This window comes from Puma concolor, chromosome E3, assembly GCF_028749965.1.
Source record: "Puma concolor isolate L17-30 chromosome E3, mPumCon1.1.hap2, whole genome shotgun sequence".
In the NCBI taxonomy this organism is placed as follows: Eukaryota; Metazoa; Chordata; class Mammalia; order Carnivora; family Felidae; genus Puma; species Puma concolor.
Window position 1 is genome coordinate 22,530,471 of NC_141682.1, and position 21,476 is coordinate 22,551,946.

Below are 21,476 nucleotides of genomic sequence, written 5' to 3' on the forward strand. Positions count from 1 at the left end.
TGGTGTATTCATACATGTATAGGAACAAACTACTTTACACTGACAAAGACTCTTTCCTTGACCAAACTCTAGCCAGGTTCCTCGAGCCCTCTTCTCAACTAGGCTTCAACCTTGACTTACTGTATAGAGACTCAAACAAACACTAATGTAGACTTTAACAGCTCAAGGCTCCACCCCTAGGATGATTCCGGTACCCCTTAGTGCCTGCCCAAGAAAACTCAAGGCTGCCAAAAGCATCCATTGTTTCTTCTAGCCAACACTGAAAGATCAGGTCCCTGTCTCCCAGTGAGCAAATCCAGGTGGTTTCACATGAACCAATACCTTTCCTGGCTTTTGTAATTTTTTACTTCTGACTTTATTCACCCCCAACTTTACTCCCTCATTCTCTCTTTAAAATCTCCTCTGTACAAACTGAAGTTGAGTTTCATTCACTCCGGACTCTTTTCCTTATTGGAATAGTTAATTACTGATTAAACTCTGTCCTCATCACGTGAACTAGTATCTAGCTTTATCTTTAAAAAAATTTTTTTAATGTGTATTTATTTTGAGAGACTGTGTGTGTGCATGGATGCACACGCAGAGGAGGAGCAGGGGGTGGGGGAGACAGAGAGAGAGAGAAAGAGAGAGAGAGAGAGAGAGAGAGAGAGAATCCTAAGCAGGCTCTGCACTGTCAATGCAGAGCCAGACATGGGGCTCAATCCCACAAAACGTGAGATCATGTCCTGATCCAGAATCAAGAGTCAGATGCTCAAGTGACCAAGCCACCCAGGCGCCCCTGGCTTTATCTTTGATAATGCAAACAACATGGATGAATCTCAAGGAACACAGTTGAGTGAAAGAAGACAAAATAATACATACTGTATGACCCCATTTCTATGACATTCAAAAACAGGCAGATCTAATCTACCACAGATTTCGAAACCAGAAAATGACTGGTGAGGGTAAGGAGACTAATTAGAAACATATAACAAGGGAAGTTTCTAGAGTTTCAGATATATTTTATATCTTGTTTTGGGCGGCGGTACACAGATATACCGTTGACTCTTGAACAACACAGGGGTTGGGGTGTCAACCTCCTGTGCAATCAAAACTTTGAGTATAACTTTCGATTCCCCAAAAACTTAACTACAAATTGACTACTGTTGACCAGAAGTCTTAACAGTTGGTTAACATGTATTTTGTATGTTAGATTTATTATATATTGTATTCTTTCAATAAAGTAGGCTAAAGAAAATATTAAGAGGGGCACCTGGGTGGCTCAGTTGGTTAAGTGTCTGACTTTAGCTCAGGTCACGATCTCATAGCTCATGGATACGAGCCCTGCATTGGGCATTCTGCGGTCAGTGCGGAACCCACTTTGGATCCTCTTTCTCCCTCTCTCTGCCTCTCCCTTGCTCGTTCACGTGCGCGCTCTCTCTCTCAAAAATCAATAAGCACTAAAAAAAAGAAAATATTAAGAAAATAATAAAGGAAATACGTTTAGAGTACTGTACTGCATTTATCGAAAAAGCCACATATAAGTGCAGTTCAAACCCATGTTGTTCAAGAGTCAACCATATACACTTGTTAAGACTCATCAAACTGAACACTAAAGACCTGAGCATTTTATTTTATAAATCATCACCCTCTCACCCCTGCTCTCCCACCTCCATTTTCTTCCTTCCCCTCTCCCTCTGTCTCTTAAGAATACCTGGGGAAATTCTGAAGAACAAGAAAGATGAGCGATATAGCTGACCCTCCGATGGGGGATATTCCCCATTCAATATCCACTTACCCCTTCCTCCTTACCCCCATTTTGTTTGAGGTATCAATCTGCCCCGTGAGAAATCCTCCCCTCCCACACTTTCTTGCAGCTAGGGGTGAGGTCACCTGCCCAATTCTGGCCAATGAGAAGTATGTAGAAGTCTCCAGGGTGGGACTCCCTGAAAACCTATTGCTTTCACAGACTCAAACACATGCTTTTGTTAGTATCGCTTTCTTTTCTTTCTTCCTGGAGTACAGCTGCTCAAATGAACTAAGGAGATTGTGCTAGTCCCTGATACAACCCTGTTGTATTCCAAGCTAGAGGAGCTCTTGGCAAGTCACGACTAACACTTCGCAAGTCAAAACGTTTAGGCATTGAAATGAAAAAAGCAATTCCAACTGGAAGTCAAGAATGATCTACGCATTGCTGTGCTAAAGTATACATAAGAATTTAGTATGTAAGTGATATTTCAAATCAATGGAGGATACAGACCATCAACGGACAGTGTAGGAACAAAAACTGCTAACTTATAACATACAAAATTATAAAGATAGATGAATGCTCTAAGCAATAGAAGCCAAAACCATACAAGTGCTAAAAGAAAAGGCAGTGATTGAAAACGGTCTCATAAAACGTTACCCAAAAGCCCCAAGCCATAAAGTTAGACTTGGGACCATAAAGATTCAGAATTTCTGCATCATGAAATGTACAGTACAAGCTAAACTTAAAGACAAGCAATAGTTTGAGAGAAAATAATGGAACACATACGTAGGCAAAGGACTACTACCATACATATGACAAGTTCTTACAGACCAATAAAAACATAAATGAAACAAAAATCCAAAAACCCAGTTAGGAAAATATAAGGAGAAAGGCGTCATGTAAAAAAATATCAGAGATAGTGAAGAACTAAAAATGCTCAGTCTTAGGACGCCAGGGTGGCTCAGGCGGTTGAACGTCTGGCTTCGCCTCAGGTCATGATCTCACAGTTTGTGAGTTCGAGCCCCGCGTCAGGCTCTGTGCTAATAGCACAGGGCCTGCTTCGGATCCTCTCTCTCCCTCTCTCTGCCCCTTCCCCGCTTGCTCTCTCTCTCTCTCTCAAAAATAAACATAAAATTTTTTTTAATAAAAATACTCAGTCTTACTAGTGAGTATAATAAAAGTTTTTTAAATAAAATAAAAATTTTTAAGAGGTATTATCCACCTGCCAGCTGACAAACAATTTAAAAGACTGAGAATATTCTGTATTTAGCATCTCTTTTACCATGAGAACAGAAACGGACACAACCTCTTTTGAGGACCACTTTGCAAAGGCTTCTCCCCTGAAATCCATCTCACTGGAAAACTGAAACGCACATGCAAAGATGTTTATCGCAGCCCCGTTTTAATAGCAAAATCATAGCTACCCAAATGAACAGAAGAACAGTCACATAAACTAAAACCACATTGTGGAATACTGTTCAGCCATTACAACAACAAAAAAAATGGAGACAAAAACTTATATGTACAGTATATTCCAATTAGACTAACGAGTTGGGGAAAAGTACTCACTTTTGCCCTTTAACAAATTAACCATTAGGGGGCACCTGGCTGGCTCAAACAGTATGTCATTCTTGATCTCAGGGTTGTGAGTTTGAGCTCCACGTTGGGTGTAGAGACTACTTAAAAACAAAATCATGGGGGTGGGGGGGGGGGAATCTGGGTGGCTCAGTCAGTTAAGCATCCGACTCTTGGTATCAGCTCAGCTCATGATCTCACATTTTGTGAGATCAAGCCCCGCATCAGGCTCTGCACTGACACAGTGGAGCCTGCTTGGGATTCCTTCCTTCCCCCTCTCTCTCTGCCACCCTCCTTAACCCCGCGTGCACACACTCGCTCGCTCGCGCACGCTCTCTCTCAAAAATAAATAAGCATTAAAAAAATAACAAAAAAAATTTTAAAAAAATCTTAGGGGCACATGAGTGGCTCTGTTGGTTAAGTGCTTGGCTCTTGATTTTGGCTCAGGTCACGATCTCATGGTTTGTGGGACCGAGCCCCACACTGGGCTCCACATAGATGGCATGGAGCCTTTCTCGCCCTCTCTCTCTCTGCTCCTCCACCTCCCCCCTCAAAAAAAAAAACAAAACAAAACATCAATAATAATAATAATAATGTTTAAAAAATTAAAAAATCTTAAAAACATAATCATTGAAAAAAAATAGTATTCTAGATTTGAAATCATTGTTTTTCATAGATATTTTCCAAAATTTAATTTGTTGCTTTTTTGAAAACATGAGGAGAGGGTTGCAGAAAATCCATGATTTACAGGACCTTCCTGATGGGCAAGTTGGGCAGCTAATTTATCCTCACCAGAATATTCTAATTCTAAAGTGACACATCTTCTCTGAGGATGGAAAGCAGCAGCCCCCACCTTCAAATATTCAGATCAATCTCTCAAGCGCTGCTCTCTGGGCACCGGCTGCAAAGATGCAATCCGTGTGCTGGAAAGGCCTAGGCCCTTGGGAAAATGCCGCCTCTCCAGGAAGGTGATCCTGTGACCCACCTGCACCTCAAGGGGGACATTTTTGGATTTGGTTGAAATCAGATTAACTTCTGTAATTTTTACAACAGGATTTCAGACTTACAGCCCCTGGCCTGGTATCTAAAACAGACAGACCACTCAAATCTAGTGAAACAGAACAGCAGAATGTTGAGACCTCATCAGGAAGTGCAACCCTGAGCATCGGCATTCAGTTCCTCGTCACTTTGCCGCCTGAGAAATGGGTCTAGCAGGCACGTGGCTAAGGCAGACACGGTCATTCCCCGCACCTTTCTTCTCGCGGGGGGAGACAAACGTTCAACACTACGCCTACACCGCAGCTGGACTGACCACCGCCAAGGACACACACAGAGAACACGGAAGGGGCTGGGCCCGGTCTGCAGGTGTCAGGGGCCTCCTGGTGGGGCCGCATCTGAGATGAGCCAGAGGGCTTGGCTTCTTCTTTCACTCACTGGCCTCACCCACATCCAATCTGTCAACACATCCCATCACCTCCTCCTTCAAAACGTACCCAGAATCTGGTCGATTCTCAGCCCTTCCAGTGCTACCATCCTGACCCAAGACAGCAGCACCTCTGTCTTGGAATATTCCGTCAGCCTATTAACTGATCTCCCTGCTTCCGTCCTTGCTCCCTACAGGCTGCTCTCAACAGAGAAGCTAGAGTGATCCCATTAAAACCCAAGTCAGGTCACCTCGTTCTTCGGTTCAAAATTCTCCATCGGACACCACCACAAGTCCCTAAGACCCCTTCAGCCCTCCTCCTTCTCCCTCATGCTGGCCTGGTCCTTCCTGGAACAAGTCAGGCCTGCTCCCTCCATGGGGCTTCCTACCCTCCCTGCTCTCTGCCTGGGACACCGTTTCCAGAGACATCCACAGGGCTCCCTCCCTCACCTCCTACAAGTCTGTCCCCACCATTGTCCTTCTCAGGGGGCCATCTCAGGGGAAACTCTAAGCTCTACTCAGAGATACCAGCCTAGAGGGGCATCTAAAGGACAGAAAAAAAAAAAAACCCTCAGGTCCTAAAGAAAAACACCCTGAGGACATAGCGGAAATAATTGACCAAGCAAGGTGGAAAGCAGAGATCGGGGTCGAGAGGGGCCGCGCTGCTCACGCATAAGGTGGTGCGGCACCAGGGCAGAAACACAGGGTGCCACCGCGGCGATGGTGACAGACATGGATGAGAAGAGGTGATCACTACAGACGAGGCATTCCAGAAAATGAGTGCCCTGTGCGTAGCCTGGGTCCTCCACACGCACTGTGAAGCTGACTCGGCTGATGGCAAGAAGGTCGAGACAGACAGGAGGACTGTGGGCCAGGCACCCAAGACGTCCACGGATCAGGTGAATAACCAGGAGAAAACAGTAATGAGGAGGAAGAGAGGGTGCTGCACCTGGGGACCATGGATCTCAAAGAAACGGGGGGTTGGGGGGGGGGTCAAAGAACAAGGACACAAATCTTGCACCCCCGATCCTGAAATCTCATACCCCGGGGTATGAGAAAACAGAGGCACCATCTGAGAGGACTTCAAAAAAGGATATCCCCGGGGAAGGACCAGGGTCAAAGCAAAGAGAGGGAAGAGATGGCTAAGGAGAGGCTGAGGAAAGAGACGAGGCTGGCGATTAAGGAGTGGGAATTTCCCAGGACACAGGGAGGGTCTGGGGAGGGGGGTCAGGGGTAAACAACAGAGGGAACTGCCTTGGGCGGGCAGCACAGGACGGAGAAGACAAGGAGAGGGGAGATGGGTAGTGGCGAGAGTTAGCGGTCACAGTAAGCGCTGGAAAAATACCTGCGGAATCACATGGAATTTTTAAGCATAAGCCCAGAATGTCCGCTCAGAAGAGTTCTCACTGTAGGACCGCAGGACTGAGAGCACAGGCCCATGCTGATGGTCACGGCACTGACGATGACAACTGGGACAGTGCTGATAATAACCACCAGTCTTCGACCCCTGCCATGTGCCAGGCACTGTGGGGAGCGCGCCACATTTAATCCTGCCGACAGCCGTCTGACACTGTTCACATCACTACTATCCCCGGGAGGGCTCTGAAAGGAAGGAGGGAACAACCTGCAAGAGAAGTAACAGAACCGCACAAGTCCTGGGAAGCTAACTGGCTCCCGTGTTAAATTAGGGCTGTTATGGCCGTAACCTGAGGCGGGGGGAACCAGCCTGATCCACAGGGATGACGTATTCAGTAACTTCAACCAAACAGTGTTCGGAATGGAGGGAAATCAAAACCAGTAGTAACAATTTATTGAAGGCTTCACGCTGTGCCAGATCCTGTGCTAACTGCCTCGTGTCTGTGATCTCATTGAATCCTTACATCCCGAAGGTGGGTTACCATTGTTATCCCCCCACTTCAAAACTCAGACGACAGACAGCCCACGGTTCATTCAAGGAATCCCTATTTAATAACGTGATCTTTTGACAAGATTGAAGGATTTAACACATTACGGTGAAGATACCACGGAACTTGAAGGAGAGAGACCTACAACATGTCTTAAAACACTAATTTACGGATTCTCACAATCTTTTTGCATGTTTTTTTCACATGAGGGAAAGGCCAGTGCAAAAGAAGCTTCAATGAAATGCGCCCAGATGGCAAACACGCCCAGTCTTTATAGCTCAGGACCTATCCCAGCAGATTCTGCTTCCGTGAGTCTAGAGTAGGACGTGAGCATCTGTGGTTTCTTTTTTCTTTCTTTCTTAATTTTTTTTAACATTTATTTATTTTTTGAGAGAAAGAGACACAGCATGAGCAGGAGAGGGGCAGAAAGAGAGGGAGACACAGCATCAGAAGCAGAGCCCGATCAAGAAACTTGATGCACAATGGTTTAGTGGCAGAGCTAGGATCAGCTTGACAGAGCCTGGCCCCAAGGTCCATGTTTTAAATCACTATGCTTAGTCTCCAAGAACCTACAAAAAGTGCGAGCCTTAACCCAAAACCTTGGCATTCCCCACCTACATTCCCTAGTGGCCCCAGCTTCAAGGGCATTCTACCCATTCCTTTAACAGTTCGCACTCCCCTGCTCTGCCCCAACACCCTCCTATATCCCCGTTTTGCATTCAGCCTTCTGATCTCAGCTTCAACATTATTGCCTAAATTACAAACTCGAATGGCATGCCGTATTTCTCAGCACTCAACACAAAACCGTAATTATGTATTTCACAGGGAATTATTTGCTTCCTGTCTTTTCCGACGAGGTGGTGCTGCCGTCAGATGCCACATCAGTCCTATTCATCATGTGTTCCCAATAACTGAATACCCACCAACCATTCAAAAAAGAAGGCTTTGGCAAAACGGATACACTCAATAATTTCTGTGGAACGAATGAATAAAGTACACTCGAGCCTCGTGCTTCCAGGTGTGTGATACATGTCTGTGCTCACGATACTGCCCTCACTACACCCCCAAGTATGTAGACCCCTGTGGCATAGAGGCAAGAGCTCTAGAAAATGCTGGCTCTGCACAGTAACATTATGGGGCCCCGGGCAGGCCATTTCCCCCCCCCTCCCACCCCCCCATCTCGATTGGCCTGAGTTTCAGGGGCACGATGGGGATCGTAACAACCCCCAATGAAACGTAACCTATTAAAGAGGAGGAACTTGCACTTCCCCTAACTTCTCAAGACTATAATTATTTGCTTCACTGTCTGTGAAGTCAAGTCTGTCTCCCAGCAAGACTTGAGCCTCACGAAGGCCACAAGACCCCGTTCGGCTGGTTTAGGGCCGGATTCCCAGTCCCGCTCTCCCCAGGCCTGACACACGGCAGAAGTGAGACAATTACCAGTTAAATAAATGAACCGCTGCTCTGTGCACTTCACAGGTGTGAAACCAGGGTCGCCCGAAATTGACGGGTACCTTCTGGCGCACCAGGATGTTCCTAATACCCTGGGATCACAGGCCCGCCTCCCACCTAGGCCCCAGCCCCCCAGGGACGCCGGCCCCTAAGCCCACGCCCGGCAGGTACCTCTTGCATATAGAAGCATCTTCGCAAGTGCCGCGCACCCCCTCGTCGTCTGGGTCCGCCGAGGAGGTAGAAGAGGCGGAGAAAGAGGGCCTCCTCAGGCTAGCGGCCATGGGCGTGGAGGTTCCGGGGTGCCGTGCCCACCGGGGACATGAAAGCGAGCTCCACAAACGCCCTGGAAAGGAGCGAGCCTCCGAGAAGGCTGGAGAGAGGGGCTGGGCTCCAGCGGCCTCAGCGGGCGCGGCTCAGTGACGCCGCTCACGTCAGCTGCCCCAGCAACCTTCCCGCTCATTGGCGCCTCTGCCCAGACGCTCATTGGACAATTTCTCCGCCCCCTTGGCCGGTGGAAGGGCTCATTGGATAGCTCTATTGGCCCCGCCCACACCACCCGGAAGTACGTTAAGGAGGGGAAGGAAACAAGTGGACGCAAAACGAGAGCGCCGCAATGCTTTCTGGGAATTGTGGTCGTGGGTGCGCTGAGAGTGCATTGGGTATTCATTTATTTATTTATTTACTTATTTATTCATTTATTCATTTGTGTGTGTGTGTGTTTATTTATGAGCGAGAGAGAGAGAAAGAGAGAGAAGACAAGTGGGAAGGTCACGGGAAGGAGAGAGAAAATCTGCAACAAGCTGTATGCGCAGCGCAGAGCCTGACGCTAGGCTCCATCTCGCCACCGTGAGATCATGACCCCTACTGAAATCAGGAGGCGGTCGCTTAACCCACTAAGCCACCCAGGTACCCCAGGCTTTGGGTTTCTTATTGCTGGTCAGAAAATTTTATAACTGTGATTCACGCAGGGCGGGAGAACTAGCAGGATGCTCAGCTTTGGGTCGAAGGGCAGAGAGTCCAGCTGGAGGAAACAAGTGTTCGCGTTGCAGTTAGTTGGGGCTCAGTCTCATTCGACAATTGAACAAATGTTCACTGAGTGCTAACTCTGCGCCAGGAGCTGTGCTAAGTAAGGGCTTTGCGCACATAATCGCCTTTCAAATGTGGAGGAAGGAATGTGTGGGAAATTGGTACAATGGAAAACTATGTTGCAGTGTAAATGCACCAGAGCTGCCAGTTACAAGCGTCAATGGCTGAATTTAAGGACATAATATTCAGTGAAAGAAGGGATGTAACACTTTTATAAAGTCCAAACCAAGCAAAACGGATGTTAAGAGATACACACATATGTATGATAAAACACTCTACAGAAAAATAAAGGAATGGCGGGGGGAGGGAGGGAGACAGGAATCACCACACTTGTGACCTTTAGAGAGTGGAGAGGATAGAACACTGAAAGGGAAGGGTTACTTAGGCCCTTCAATAATTTCTCAAGTTGGGGTGGTTCACATGTGTTTCATTATTACACATACCGAAGACATTCGTTACATATATTTTGTACTGGCCTTCTAAAACATTTTCTAGGTAAGTAGTGTGTTTGTATGTTCCATTTCTCTATCTGTCAGGAGCACTGAACAGACATACTCAAACTTTAAGAACCATGGATCACACAAACACACACACACACACACGCAAAATAACAACAAAAACTCAGTGCACATATCTTCGGGCAAAATCATATATCAAAAGCTTGCTTAGTAGTCATTGGAGGGATAAGAGCTCATTGATACCCAAGGTAGAAATGACAGTGGGGAAGACTGAGGTTCGGAAGGCTTGCCAGGGGGAGTTGTGATGAGATGGAATACACCACTTTCTCTGAGTCGTGCTCTGCCAAGAAGGTAAATGCAAAACACTGAATAAGCATAGTCTCCCAGCTTGGCAGTGTACACATTCCACGGGTGTCATAAGTAGAAAGTGTCATTGGTGAGTAGTACAAGGTGCCAATCCCATAGGTGCGGATGGTAAGGCTCAGGGTAAGGGGAAGAAGGTGGAGACAGATATCCTGGTACACCTGTGTTGTTTGACAAGCAAAGAGTGTTCTTTGCTGAGCCTTTGATTCAGAAAAAAGCTCGTGATCCAGAGGACTTTGTCATTTTTCACCGAGGACCTCCCCTGGGGTTCCTGCAGGCAGGGCCAATTCATTTCATTTAAGTTTCTGGTTGAAGAGCTAGACCTTTATGACTGAGGAGTGGAGGCTAGAAGCGGCAAGCTTAGCCAACTCAGGCTGTGTCTTGCCTCCCAATATGAGGCTACACCGCGGTTGTCATGAACAACGTCATGAGACAATATCAGAGAAAGTTCACCACCTAATTGGCATCTTCTGACAAAGACGAACTTACATTTAAAACCCCTGTGAACATTAATATTGGGACCAAAAAGCAGGCATTAATCATGAAACTTCTCCGAGAGAGGCTGAAGTAGACATTTGTGGTTGTGTCTTTCCAGTATTTTTTTCTTCTATGACAGCCTGAGTTTATTATGGGGAGCTTTCAGCCCATGGGGATCAGGTGAGGGGTGCCTGGGTGGCTCAGTCAGTTGAGCATCTGACTCTTGATTTGGGCTCAGGTCATGATTCCAGGGTCCTGGGATTGAGCCCTGTGCTGAGGGTGGAGCCTGCTTAAGATTCAGTCTCCCTCCCTCTGCCCCTTTCCCCACCTTGCACTCTCTCTTAGAAAAAAAAAATCAATATAAACCCTGGTACCCTTAAAACACCTGGGATCCCAACAAATTTAAAGACGGTAAATAGTTTGCTCTTTCTTATAGATTTGGCTAATGGGTTCTGTTCAGCGCCGATTTCAATGTCCTCTCGGCCACCTTTCCCTTGACCTTGAAGGGGACATGTTTTACCTTGTTATGCACAGGGCACCCAAACCCTTCTGCTATCACATGTCATCTTTGCAGGCGGGACCTTAACTTACCGGGAGCACAGGTATGACCTCGCATGTCCGACATCCTACCGTGAGGACATTTGTTGGGACATACCTACCGTGAGGACACGTTTGTTGAGGACATACAAGTCTAAAATCTTTCAGTATTTTTTTGGGTCCTGGAGGCAACATATTCCTTGTTGATAAATTTTACTTCAGCCCATTTATACTGTTACGTGTAAATCAGACGACATTGAGTGGGCCTCCACCCAAACAAAGCAGCTGGAGAATACTCTACTCCCATATAGACAAATATATGTATGTGTCTTCCTTTGGCCACAGCCTCCAAACCCACCAATGTCTACCCTGGTAAGAAGTAACCACTGTTTTGGGGTGCCTTGGTGGCTCGGTCAGTGTAAGCATCTGACTTTGGCTCAGGTTGTGGTCTCGTGCCTTGTGATCTTGTGGCTCGTGACCTCTCAGCTCTTGAGTTCAAGCCCCACCTCTGTCAGCTCAGAACCTGCTTCAGGTCCTCTTTCTCCCTCTCTATCTGCCCCTCCCCTATTTTCACTCTCAAAAAAGACAAATAAACATAAAAAAATTATTGAAAAAAAAGTAGCCACTGTTTTTTTAAATTTAAAAAAAAATTTTTTTTTAATGTTTACTCATTTTTGAGAGACAGAGACAGAGCATGAGCGGGGAAGGGGCAGAGAGAGAGGGAGACACAGGATCTGAAGCAGGCTCCAGGCTTCCAGCTGTCTGCACAGAACCCGACGCGGGGCTCAAACTCACAAACTGTGAGGTCATGACCTGAGCCCAAGTTGGACGCTCAACCGACGGAGCCACCCAGGTGCCCCTAAACTTTTTTTTATGTTTATTCATTTTTGAAAGACAGAGAGAGAGCACAAGTAGGGGTGCGGTGGAGAGAGAGGGGGACACAGAATCCCAAGCACCTCCAGGCTCCGAGCCGTCAGCCCAGAGCCCGACGCGGGGCTCGAACTCACGGACCGCGAGATCATGACCTGAGCCGAAGCCGGATGCTCAACTGACTGAGCCACCCAGGTGCCCCATACGTAGCCACTGTTTTCAGTTTGGTGAATACCTCTGCAGTCATTAAAAGACAGTCTTTTCAAATATTAACAAATTTTTATTTAACTTAACTTAACCAAAACTTAACTTAAACCAAAACTATAAATTTATTACATTTCGCAAAAGGTCATTTTGTGATAAGGTACACACACATAGTGACTTGGTTTCTTTCAAGTACTGTCTCCTCTCTGGCTTAAGAATCCTGTATTGCTTTGAAAGGTCTTTGGCCAGGTCAGTCCTGTTCCCAGGTGACAGTATTAATGGTGTTGTACGTGGGTAAAGTGTCAGTCACAGCATTTAGAAGATGATGCCCACCCCCATCCGTTTCCGGTCCAGGTGGGTTAATAAGAGACACAGCAGTGGCCGTGGCTTGGGAAATCCCATCTGTTTTTCTGGGTGTGGATCCAAGGGTAGTTTTAAGACATGGTGGTAATTTTTCTAAAGCCAGTGCTCAGCTTCCTGCTGAGTCTGGAGGCTTCATGTCATGAGCAGGGAGCTTGGGCGGTGGAAAAGCTAATTGAGGTTCCGTTTTTAGAAATTTTACAAAAAGTCCTGGAAAAGAGTTATCGGGCATGGATTGGTGATTCGGTTTCACAGGTGCGTTGGGGGCACCTTTGGGTCCAAACCACCCAGTCATCCATCCGGTGACACCACCTTGTTCCTCATTTCTTCCTCTTTGATACCCAGGCTGCATCCCATCAGCCATAAAGCTTCACGACGTCCGTGTTCCTGTGCTTGAACATACCCAGTTAAGAGTTTCCTTATCAGGATTCTATCCGCCTCTCGGCGTCAGTGAGTTCATTAATTGCTTCTGCGCATCATCCGGTATTTCCTGTTGGACCTCATTTTGCGTTTTGAATTCTTCAATTTGGTCTTCCTTCGGATCCAAGACAGCATCCACTTCGGTTAATTGTTCCTGCAATGACATCAGTTTTCCTTGTAGGGTGTCCGCTTTTTCCATCCATTCGGCTGCTTCCAGCTTTAGCTTAGCTAGTGCTCCAGCGTGCTGCTTTTCTTGTTCCTGGGAGGCAGAAAGCCAGAATATGCTTTCATCTTTTTGCCTGGTGACCACGTGTAATTGCTCCTGCGGTGACACTATCTGCAGACTGGCTCGATGGCTCGCATTGTCCATTGCGTTGGAAGACACAACTAGCTCCTCCTCCAATACCATGGTCTTCTTTCTTAGTTTAGCCGCTCTGTATTCTGCGGCCAAAGCACTGCGCTTACGAGAATCTTCGGATCCCAAAGCGTGGCGCTGTGATCTCTCCAGCTCCTGCTTTAGGTGTCATTCTTCTTCACGTGGATGTTGGATCTCATTCTGGAGGGCACAGGTTTCCATTTCTTTGTTTCGGGGCCCACATGACTTCATCTCTCTTCCCGCTGGCACATCGCTGTCTTGTCCTGAATTGATGTAACTGCATTTACAAGCTGATGTAATTCCCCGATCTTGCCCTGTTGTCTTTCAATAGCCCTTTCAAAGCAAGCACCTTCTCTTTCATTGGAGCACGCTAGGATTCTTCCTCTCTCTGCAGCATTAAAAGCTGCGTGTTGGGGCGCCTGGGTGGCGCAGTCGGTTAAGCGTCCGACTTCAGCCAGGTCACGATCTCGCGGTCCCTGAGTTCGAGCCCCGCGTCAGGCTCTGGGCTGATGGCTCAGAGCCTGGAGCCTGTTTCCGATTCTGTGTCTCCCTCTCTCTCTGCCCCTCCCCCGTTCATGCTCTGTCTCTCTCTGTCCCAAAAATAAATAAACGTTGAAAAAAAATTAAAAAAAATAAAAGCTGCGTGTTTGTCTCTAGTAGTGCTTGATTTTGTGTCTCCCGTTCTCTAGATGTTTCCACTCTTGTTTCATTGTCCTGTTTTAGTTTACACACGTCCATTTCAAAATTTGATATTCTCTCCTTCATTTTTGTTACTGCCTGCCTCCAAAGTTCCTTTTCACCCACTTCGCGGGTGAAATTCTCGTTCAGGGGAAGCAATTCATCACTTTTTCTGCTTTGGGAAAACCGGAGCTGTTTTTCCTGAAGTACGTTTGGTAAAACATCTCGCTTCTCCTTGAGCTGCTTGATCTCCGAATCGGGGTGTTCGTGTTGTTTTCTTTCCAGTTCTGAAGGGGCAGCAGTCGAAGCAGACAATCTCTGGTTATCGTCCTGGAGGGTTCTCATTGTGGCATCTTTTTTCCTGCATTGATTTTCTCAGCTCTTCTGCCTCTTAATGGAGCAATCGTTAAGACTCACTCGATACATCAGACTTAATTGCCTTAAGAGAGCCTGCTGACTCAGATGATTCGGTGGAGGGCTGGAACGAAATGATGGCGAATTTCCCTAAAAGCAGATCCTTGCCATTGCAGAGCTCCGCGATGCTAGGCCGAATTTGTGTCAGTCCTGTCTCTGAATGTTTTTAGTTTGATTTCGTTTCCTTCGTGACTCTGGACCAGGCCAATACAGGTCATCTGTAGTCTAGGATTATTGTCACTGTCAGAACCCTCGGCTGAAGTTGTTGAAGATGTTTCTGAAGCTGGGGTGACTCCCGCTTCGTATTTCGTACCGAAGTCATCAGGTGCTATTTCCATTCTTCCATGATCTTAACCTGCTATTTTAATTTGTCCCGTTCTTGTAGAAGCTCCTTGACCCCATCGATACTAACACCTGTAACCTCATCAGCAGTGCCGGATATTTGGAAAATTGCCAATAAAGCCTGACATTTCTGCCTTAATGCATCCACTTCAATGTCTTTTTCTTGAATAACATGTGATAAATTCTGAATCGTTTCTCTAAACACGTCCTGGTCGCTAGACTCAATTCTAGTGAATATTTTCATCTTACCGCTTCATGAGATAGGCTTCTTTGGCAACCATTCTATCTGTCATTTTGTGATACTCTCTGTTCAGATTGCTGTTTTCCCTAGTTCTCCTGTAAGGCAGCTAATACTTGTTCTCTTTCCAAAGCATACCTTGCAACTGCTGCTGAAGGTTTGCCACATTCTGGTTGTAGGAAGCCACAGACGTCCTGCTGGGGCGGTCCTCTATCTCCAAATCTTTTTGCCGGATAATCTGAGTTAGTTTACCAGTCTCATCTTTGGATGGGTGATCAGTCTGTTCAGTTAATCAGATGTTCTTTTCAGTGAGGAGTTTAATCTCCAATTCTTTTTTTTTTTATGTTTTATTTCTTTTTAATCTCCAATTCTTGTCCTTTTGTTCCTTTTACTTAATCTTTCAGTTTCAGCTTTAGATAAATCATGCTTTTCACTTCCGTTTTTCTACAGGAAGATGCTGAATCGTTGTTACTTGAAAAACATCAGAATGTTTTGCAGGAATGTGCTGGGTTTTTTAAAGATCTGGGTTTTCATTTGCTCTATTGTGTTCTGCAAAATCTTAATCTCCTCATCTTTCACTGAAAGGAGCTGAGCGTGTTTAATGTTCACTTGCTCATGCTGGTGTGTGAGATCATCTACCCTCCGTTTCTGGTCTTGTAAAGCACGAAGCCATTGCAGTTTACCCTGACGTTGATCCTCAATGATCTTTTGTTGTTGTTTGATTTCGTCTTCCAGACAAACTCTTTCTACATTCAGCTGATACACCTCGCATTCTAGTTCCATGATACTGTCTTACGTTTGCGGGTCCACCACAGGTACGGTTTGGCTGTGTTCTCTCAGACACTCCAATTCGTCTTGCAGAAATTCATTTTCTTCTCTGGTGGATGCAAGACGAACATCTTGCTCCTCCACGGTTTGCTGTAAAATTTCGTTTTCTCTTAAGACTTGGACGTACTTCTCTAATAGCTCCTGGAGCTCTGGCCTTCTTTCAAGTTTTTCGATACAGATTTCTTTCTCTTTAATAAGTTGTGTCAATCGCTTATGCTCCTCCAAAGCAGAGGAGAGCATTTCCTTAGTTTCTCTATGGTCGGCATCCATCTGCTCAACACTCTTTTTGAGTTGTAGTATTTCATCGTCTTTCTCTTGACTGCATTGAATTAAACACTCCTGCTCTAACTGGGAGGAGGATTTAGACAAGTGATACGTGTTGGTCGGTTCTTTACTAGCTTGCTCATACCTGGCTGTTTTCTCCAACAGCTTCTTTTCAGCCCGGCACAATTTTACTATTAACTGTCCTTTTTCTATTTTTAAGGCCCGCATAATAGATTTTTTTTCCAGAGAATTCTTATGGTTACAGACAGTAATTTCTTCCAGCCGACGTCTTACGTCTTCAAGCTCCAAAACCAACTTTCCATTTTCCACCTTGAGATTGCAAGCAGCTTTCTTTAAATGGCCATTCAGCTCTTCCATTTCTGAAAGGCTTTGCTGCAACTTTCTAACTGTCGTTTCCCTCCCTGGAAGTGAGTCTTCTTCAACAGTATTGTCAGAGTCTTGATTAAGAGACTGTGCTGGCTCCTTCTCAGCTCTAGCAGATTCCTCCTCGTCTTGTTTAATATGTTCCTTAAGTTCAACGTTCTCCTTTGGGATATTTACATTATGTGTTTGCGACGGATCTGACCGATGCAAATCATTAACAGCCAGTTGACTTTGAGGTGATTCTTCGTTTTGCGCATCTAACTCTTTAGCTGTGTCCATTTGCTCATCTTCAAATGGACAAGCTCTCTTTTCATCATTGAGATCGTGTCCCACTTTGCCGTTGATGCCGTTGCCTTCATTTTGTTGTTCTGATAGCTGACCTTTCATCAAAACCCTGGGCTGTGTAGTTTGTTTCTGTCCATCGAACTCCCCCAGCTCTGCTGTTGGGAGTTCCTTCTCGGTCCTACCCTGAGTGGATTTTTGTCCGTCGGCCTCCAAGTCACATCTTAAATGCTCTCCTTCTGAATCCAAATTCACACCTCCTGGATCCGTATGTTCAATGACTTCCTGCTCATGGCTCACTTTCCAAAGTGCCAGTTGAAGTGCTTCCCGTCCTTGACCTAGTGAGTTTTCTTGTTCTAAAACGTAGACTCGCTCTTCAAGTTTCAGATCGTCTCCAATGAGATTGTCACCCTGGGTTAAGCTACACCGTGGCGTCATCTCCTTTTCCGCATCGGACAGCACTTGCTGCAGTCCAGACACTTCTTCCACCGCTGTACTCTCGGAAAGGACTCTTTCCTTTTCCGTCATTGTATCACTTTGCCTCAAAACGGAAGGCTGCGATTCACATTCTTCAATCCTTTCCTTCTTTTCCTCATGTATCCGGTCCCATTCTTTCCTTAAAGCGTCTCTCTCACTTTCTACCGAAGATAATTTGTTATTGATGTATTTGACAGTGTCCTCAAGTTCTTCAATTTTCCTGGTAGACTCCACTTTTTCAGTCTGTAGCACTTGAATGGTGTTTTGCAGATGCTCAATGACAGACTCATCGGCTGCTCTGATTCCAGAGTCATCCTTCTCTAACAGATTTTCCAGTTCTTTGATTCTTTTTCCATAGCCTTTTGACTTTTGACGGTACCTGCGACGTATTTCTGCCAGTGTCTGTTGATAGACATTCTGCAGTACTGCCTTTTCAAGTTGATGGTCATCAATTGCCTCATTTCGATTCTGTTCAAGTTCCCTGATGGTAACCTGCAGTTTGTAGATTTCATTTTGCTCGGCGCTATTCGCTCCCGGTGCTGAAGACTGGGAAAAATGCTTCCAATGCTAACTTCAGCCTCCAGTCTTAAAACTTCATTTGACAGTCTGCTTATTTCTTGTTGTGACCAAATTAGGTCAGCAAAGTCCAGGTCATCCCCCGGGAAGCTGAAGCAAAGTAGTTGATACCGTAACCCAAGGAAGGTGACGCTGTGGTTGATTGAAGGGCTGATTGGAGCTTCAGCAACTGGTTCTTGACCCCTATCTGTCTCACTTTAAGAAGTTTCATTTCTACCTCTTTCTGTTGTAGCTGATGTCGGTAGCTAAGAGTCTGCCGCTTTATTTGAAGCTCCGAGGCTTCATACTTCTCTTCCAGGTGACTACAAAGACTTTTAAGTCTCTGATTCTCCGATCTTAAGGTTTCCCGACTCACTTCACTCTCTTTTCGGTCAGAGTCAGGCCCTTCTCCCACCTTTTCAGTTCCCTTCATCCTCACATCTTTGATGACCCCAGAGATGCGGTCAGTGAAGGAAGTCACACTGCCACCCACTTGCTCTAGGGCCCAGGCCACCAAACGAAAAGGATATTGCTGCGGGTCATGGAACTGACCTGGTCCGCTCTGCAAAAAGCGTCCAGTGCAGTTGGTCAATCCCTCTAAGTGTCTCCGAAGGAAGGCCTGCGCCAGGCTAATAATCAAAACACAATCAGGCGTTTCTAGGCAACGCCACACCGCACACGGGGCTGCTAGGGTCCGCGTCACCCATGCCCACGACCTCCCACCCCTTACCCTCCCCCCAATGCCCCGGGGGCCATCCCTGGTGGTCCCCATTGCGTGTGAGCACCTGCGGTCAGAAAATGAGCCTCGCCCTCGACTTTCCCGCAAAGTCAGATCACAGTACACAGGGCTCTGTAGTTTGTGGTTTCCACGCAATGATTTCTTTTAATTGACATAAAACATACACAGTGACACGCACCCATCCACCTAGGAGCGTAGACAAATGTCTACAGCCGCACCTCGGTACAACCTAAGGTGGGCATCCGGAGGCTCCCGCGTACCCCAACCCCCTCCCGTCTTCCTCCCTCCCCTCCCCCCGTCCCCACCCCTGCCCGTAATGCCCCGGGCCAGCCCTGCAGGGACAGCGCGTCCCACGCCCGGGTGTGGCTGTTCCCTGCCGCCAAGACCGCGGGGTCACGCCGCTGGCGCCTGCCGTCCCCTCCCACCGGTGCGCGGCCTAGCCGGCCGGGAGTCAAGAACGCGGGGGCGCTGGGACGCGGGGTTCCGCACGCTCAGCGGGGCGGCGGGGGGTGGGGGTGGGGGTGGGGGGAGGGGGCTGGTCGTTGGGAGCCTGGCGCTCGTCTGCCAGCCCGGCCCCGCGCGCCCCCGGCGGGCGGCGCCGCTGGAAGTGACGCGTCAGGGCGGAGCTCCGGCCCAGAGCCGCCGACGCTGCCGCAGCCACCGCCGCCGCCGCCGCCGCCTCCTCGGGGGGGAAGCGATGTAGCCACGCCAGGCCGTCCCCCGAGCTGCCCGGCCGGAGCCCCGCAGGCCGTCGCTGTCGCCGCCATGAAGAAGCAGTTCAACCGCATGAAGCAGCTGGCCAACCAGACCGTGGGCAGGTGAGTGAGCCGCGCCGGGCCGGCCGGGAGCGCGCGGGCCGGGGACCGGGGGTCGGGGTCGTGGCCCGGGCCGGGACGGCCGGCTGCCCCGCGGGGCCCCGCGCTCCGGCCCGGCCGCCCGCCCGCTCCGCGCTGGGTCCGCTGCGGGCCAGGGACGAGGGCTGCGCCACGCCGCGGCCTGGCGCCCAGCTCGGGCCGCCGCCCGAGCTCCCGGGCACAGCGGGGCGGGCCGGCCTCCCGGGACGCCCCCCACGTGGGTCCCCGCTGCCCATTGTCCCGGCCCCGCTGAGCATCGTCCTCTGGGGTCTGGACCCCAGCTTTCCCCGGGCCTCCCCCCCCTCTCCCGGGGCTTTGCCTTGGGCGAAAACTCGGCTAACTGGTGTGCCCGAGGCCGGGCGGGCGCGGTGCTCTGGGGGGCGGCATTCTCAGCCTTTCCGGGTCGCCCGGCCGCTGCCGACGGACCGTCCACCTCCAAGTGCCTGATGGCAGTAAATAAGGAAGGGGCGATCAGAGCCCATCGGAGCCGCTTAGGGAGACTCAGGACTCCCTTGGAGGGACTTTGGAGGGTGTGCCGTCTCCCAACCGTGGCCCCTATGGACCCGACTGCTCAAGTTCTTGACCTGTAGACATTTGGAACCGGGAGGAAAGAATTGTGGAAACGCCTTGGGCAAATGGAGAAACAAAAAGGGGGGGGGGGCTGTCAAAACAGCTTTCCTCACCTTTGATTGGGGAGCAAATCCTTCTCCAGGTTTCTCTGGTATGGCTTCAATGCTTGACAGAAACGATGGATGATGAAATGACAGAAGAGACCGGAGTTTGTAGTGGTTTTGAGAGCCTCTGGAGGTTGATTATGGTGTGCTGTGTTATCTGGGGTAAATCTTTCAAGGTCTTTCAGGGCAGCGAGCTGTCCTGTCCCTGCTGACTGTTTATTCTGAGAAGGGCTATGAAAGTGTGACTTTTTCATCGCTTTTTCTTCTTCTTTGTTTTCAACAGTTGAGTAAAAGGGGGAGTTTGGTTTGGCCAAAGCACGTGGGGACACTTCTTTTCTGTGTGTGTCTGAAAATACTTTTACTTCCCCTTGAGCTTTCTATATTTGCTTTTTACAGTTTCGTTTCCCCACCTAACTTTTTTGCTTAGTTTTGTTCAATTTCGTTGCTACCCCCAGCCTGTTATCTCCGTGTGCACTTATCCTGTTTCCAGAGTGGATCCCTGTCCCTAGAGCCTAGCAGTGCCTACTTTTCTGTCATTTGTAGGAAAATGATAGAAATAACGAGTGCCAAGGGGAAGGCAGACGGAATAGTCGTGGGGCCCAAAGCTTCAACCGGGCATCTGTGAATGAGTTACAAGATAACTCCTTAGGAGTTTTCTCCCCCCCCCCCCCCCCCGCCCCCAGCATTCTCAGTAACATGCATTGTGAAATCAGTATTTAGTGAGTATCAAGACACATCTGTCACATTGTCGTTCTGGCCAGTTTGTACATCTTATGAGGAAAGGGGCGTTTGCTCTTTTTGCACAAAGTTCTGAGACTTTTAAAGCTATCAAGCCACTCAGGGTCTCTTTGGCTCCAGCTTCCTCTGTGGCAGCTTCTCTCTTCACACTTCCGAATTACAGCCATATGTGCCTCCTTTCGGTTGCCAGAGGCCGCAGAACTTTCTTCCCTGTCAGCCTCTACCTGGAAGTCTCCAAAGCTCCTTTCACCTCACCTGCCATATACCTGCCTCCTACTCATTCTTTAGGTGTCCAGGCAAAGGTCTCTGCCTCTAAAAGACCTTCTCTGATGCTCCAACGTGGATTGGGAGTCCCTCTCCTGGCCACTTACGTACGTCCACATAACACCTGTTTTTCTATAATGCAACGCCTGTTTACTTGTTAGTGTTCTCCATTAGACTGAATGCCTTGAGGGTCCTTGCCATCTTTCTCTTTCATTTGCCAGCTCTGCTGTGGCCCCTATCATATGGTAGATTCTCCATAAACATTTGTCAATCTAGCACACACCTAGTTCTTACCAGATTGCTCCGGTGCTGTGAGCCCAAGAATGGGAAAATGAAAGCTGGATAGAGTAAATGGTGATTCGTGCTAGGATTGTAATTCTGGCCCTGACCTTTGACTCTGTTTGAAAATCTTTATTGCTAGATGCCAGTGGAAGCAGCAGCTGTTACAGAGCTATTAGGGGTGTGGCAATTTCTGCTCCCAAAGCCAAAACTGTTTACTGGGGAAGCTTTGGCT

General features: G+C 47.9%; 2 protein-coding genes and 1 long non-coding RNA gene across 6 annotated transcripts in view; 1 reads left to right on the forward strand and 2 right to left on the reverse strand.

The window, feature by feature from the left end:
* The window catches only part of LCMT1 (leucine carboxyl methyltransferase 1), a 40,824-nt gene extending 32,320 nt beyond the window's left edge, over positions 1 to 8,504 (reverse strand). Inside the window, exon 1 of one of the 2 annotated variants that reach the window (XM_086692662.1) lies at positions 8,252 to 8,504. In XM_086692662.1, coding sequence (XP_086548788.1) covers positions 8,252 to 8,361 — 110 coding nt within the window. In that variant the 5' untranslated portion in view covers positions 8,362 to 8,504. The remainder of the gene's footprint in view (positions 1 to 8,251) is intronic. The other variant, XM_086692663.1, reaches the window with a different exon arrangement.
* Positions 8,505 to 18,544: 10,040 nt separating this feature from the next.
* LOC147573052 (uncharacterized) lies at positions 18,545 to 20,224 on the reverse strand. The gene is made up of 2 exons (XM_086692676.1): positions 19,970 to 20,224; positions 18,545 to 19,729 (listed from the first exon to the last, which is right to left on the reverse strand). Exons 1-2 carry the CDS (start codon positions 20,212 to 20,214, stop codon positions 19,048 to 19,050), a joined length of 927 nt encoding a protein of 308 aa, XP_086548802.1. The 5' UTR covers positions 20,215 to 20,224; the 3' UTR covers positions 18,545 to 19,047.
* LOC147573053 (uncharacterized) overlaps positions 19,114 to 21,476 on the forward strand; it is a 52,908-nt gene continuing 50,545 nt past the window's right edge. For all 3 annotated transcript variants that reach the window (XR_015245637.1, XR_015245635.1, XR_015245636.1), the window contains exon 1: positions 19,114 to 19,250. This is a non-coding gene — a long non-coding RNA (uncharacterized LOC147573053). The remainder of the gene's footprint in view (positions 19,251 to 21,476) is intronic.

Excerpts from the sequence above, each read along its gene's own strand:
- LOC147573052 (XM_086692676.1), bottom strand. The coding sequence starts at position 20,214 with ATGAAAAAGTCACACTTTCATAGCCCTTCTCAGAATAAACAGTCAGCA. Across the intron at positions 19,730-19,969 it reads GATTTGCTCCCCAATCAAAG|GCACTTGGAGGTGGACGGTC; the intron begins GTGAGGAAAGCT and ends TACTGCCATCAG.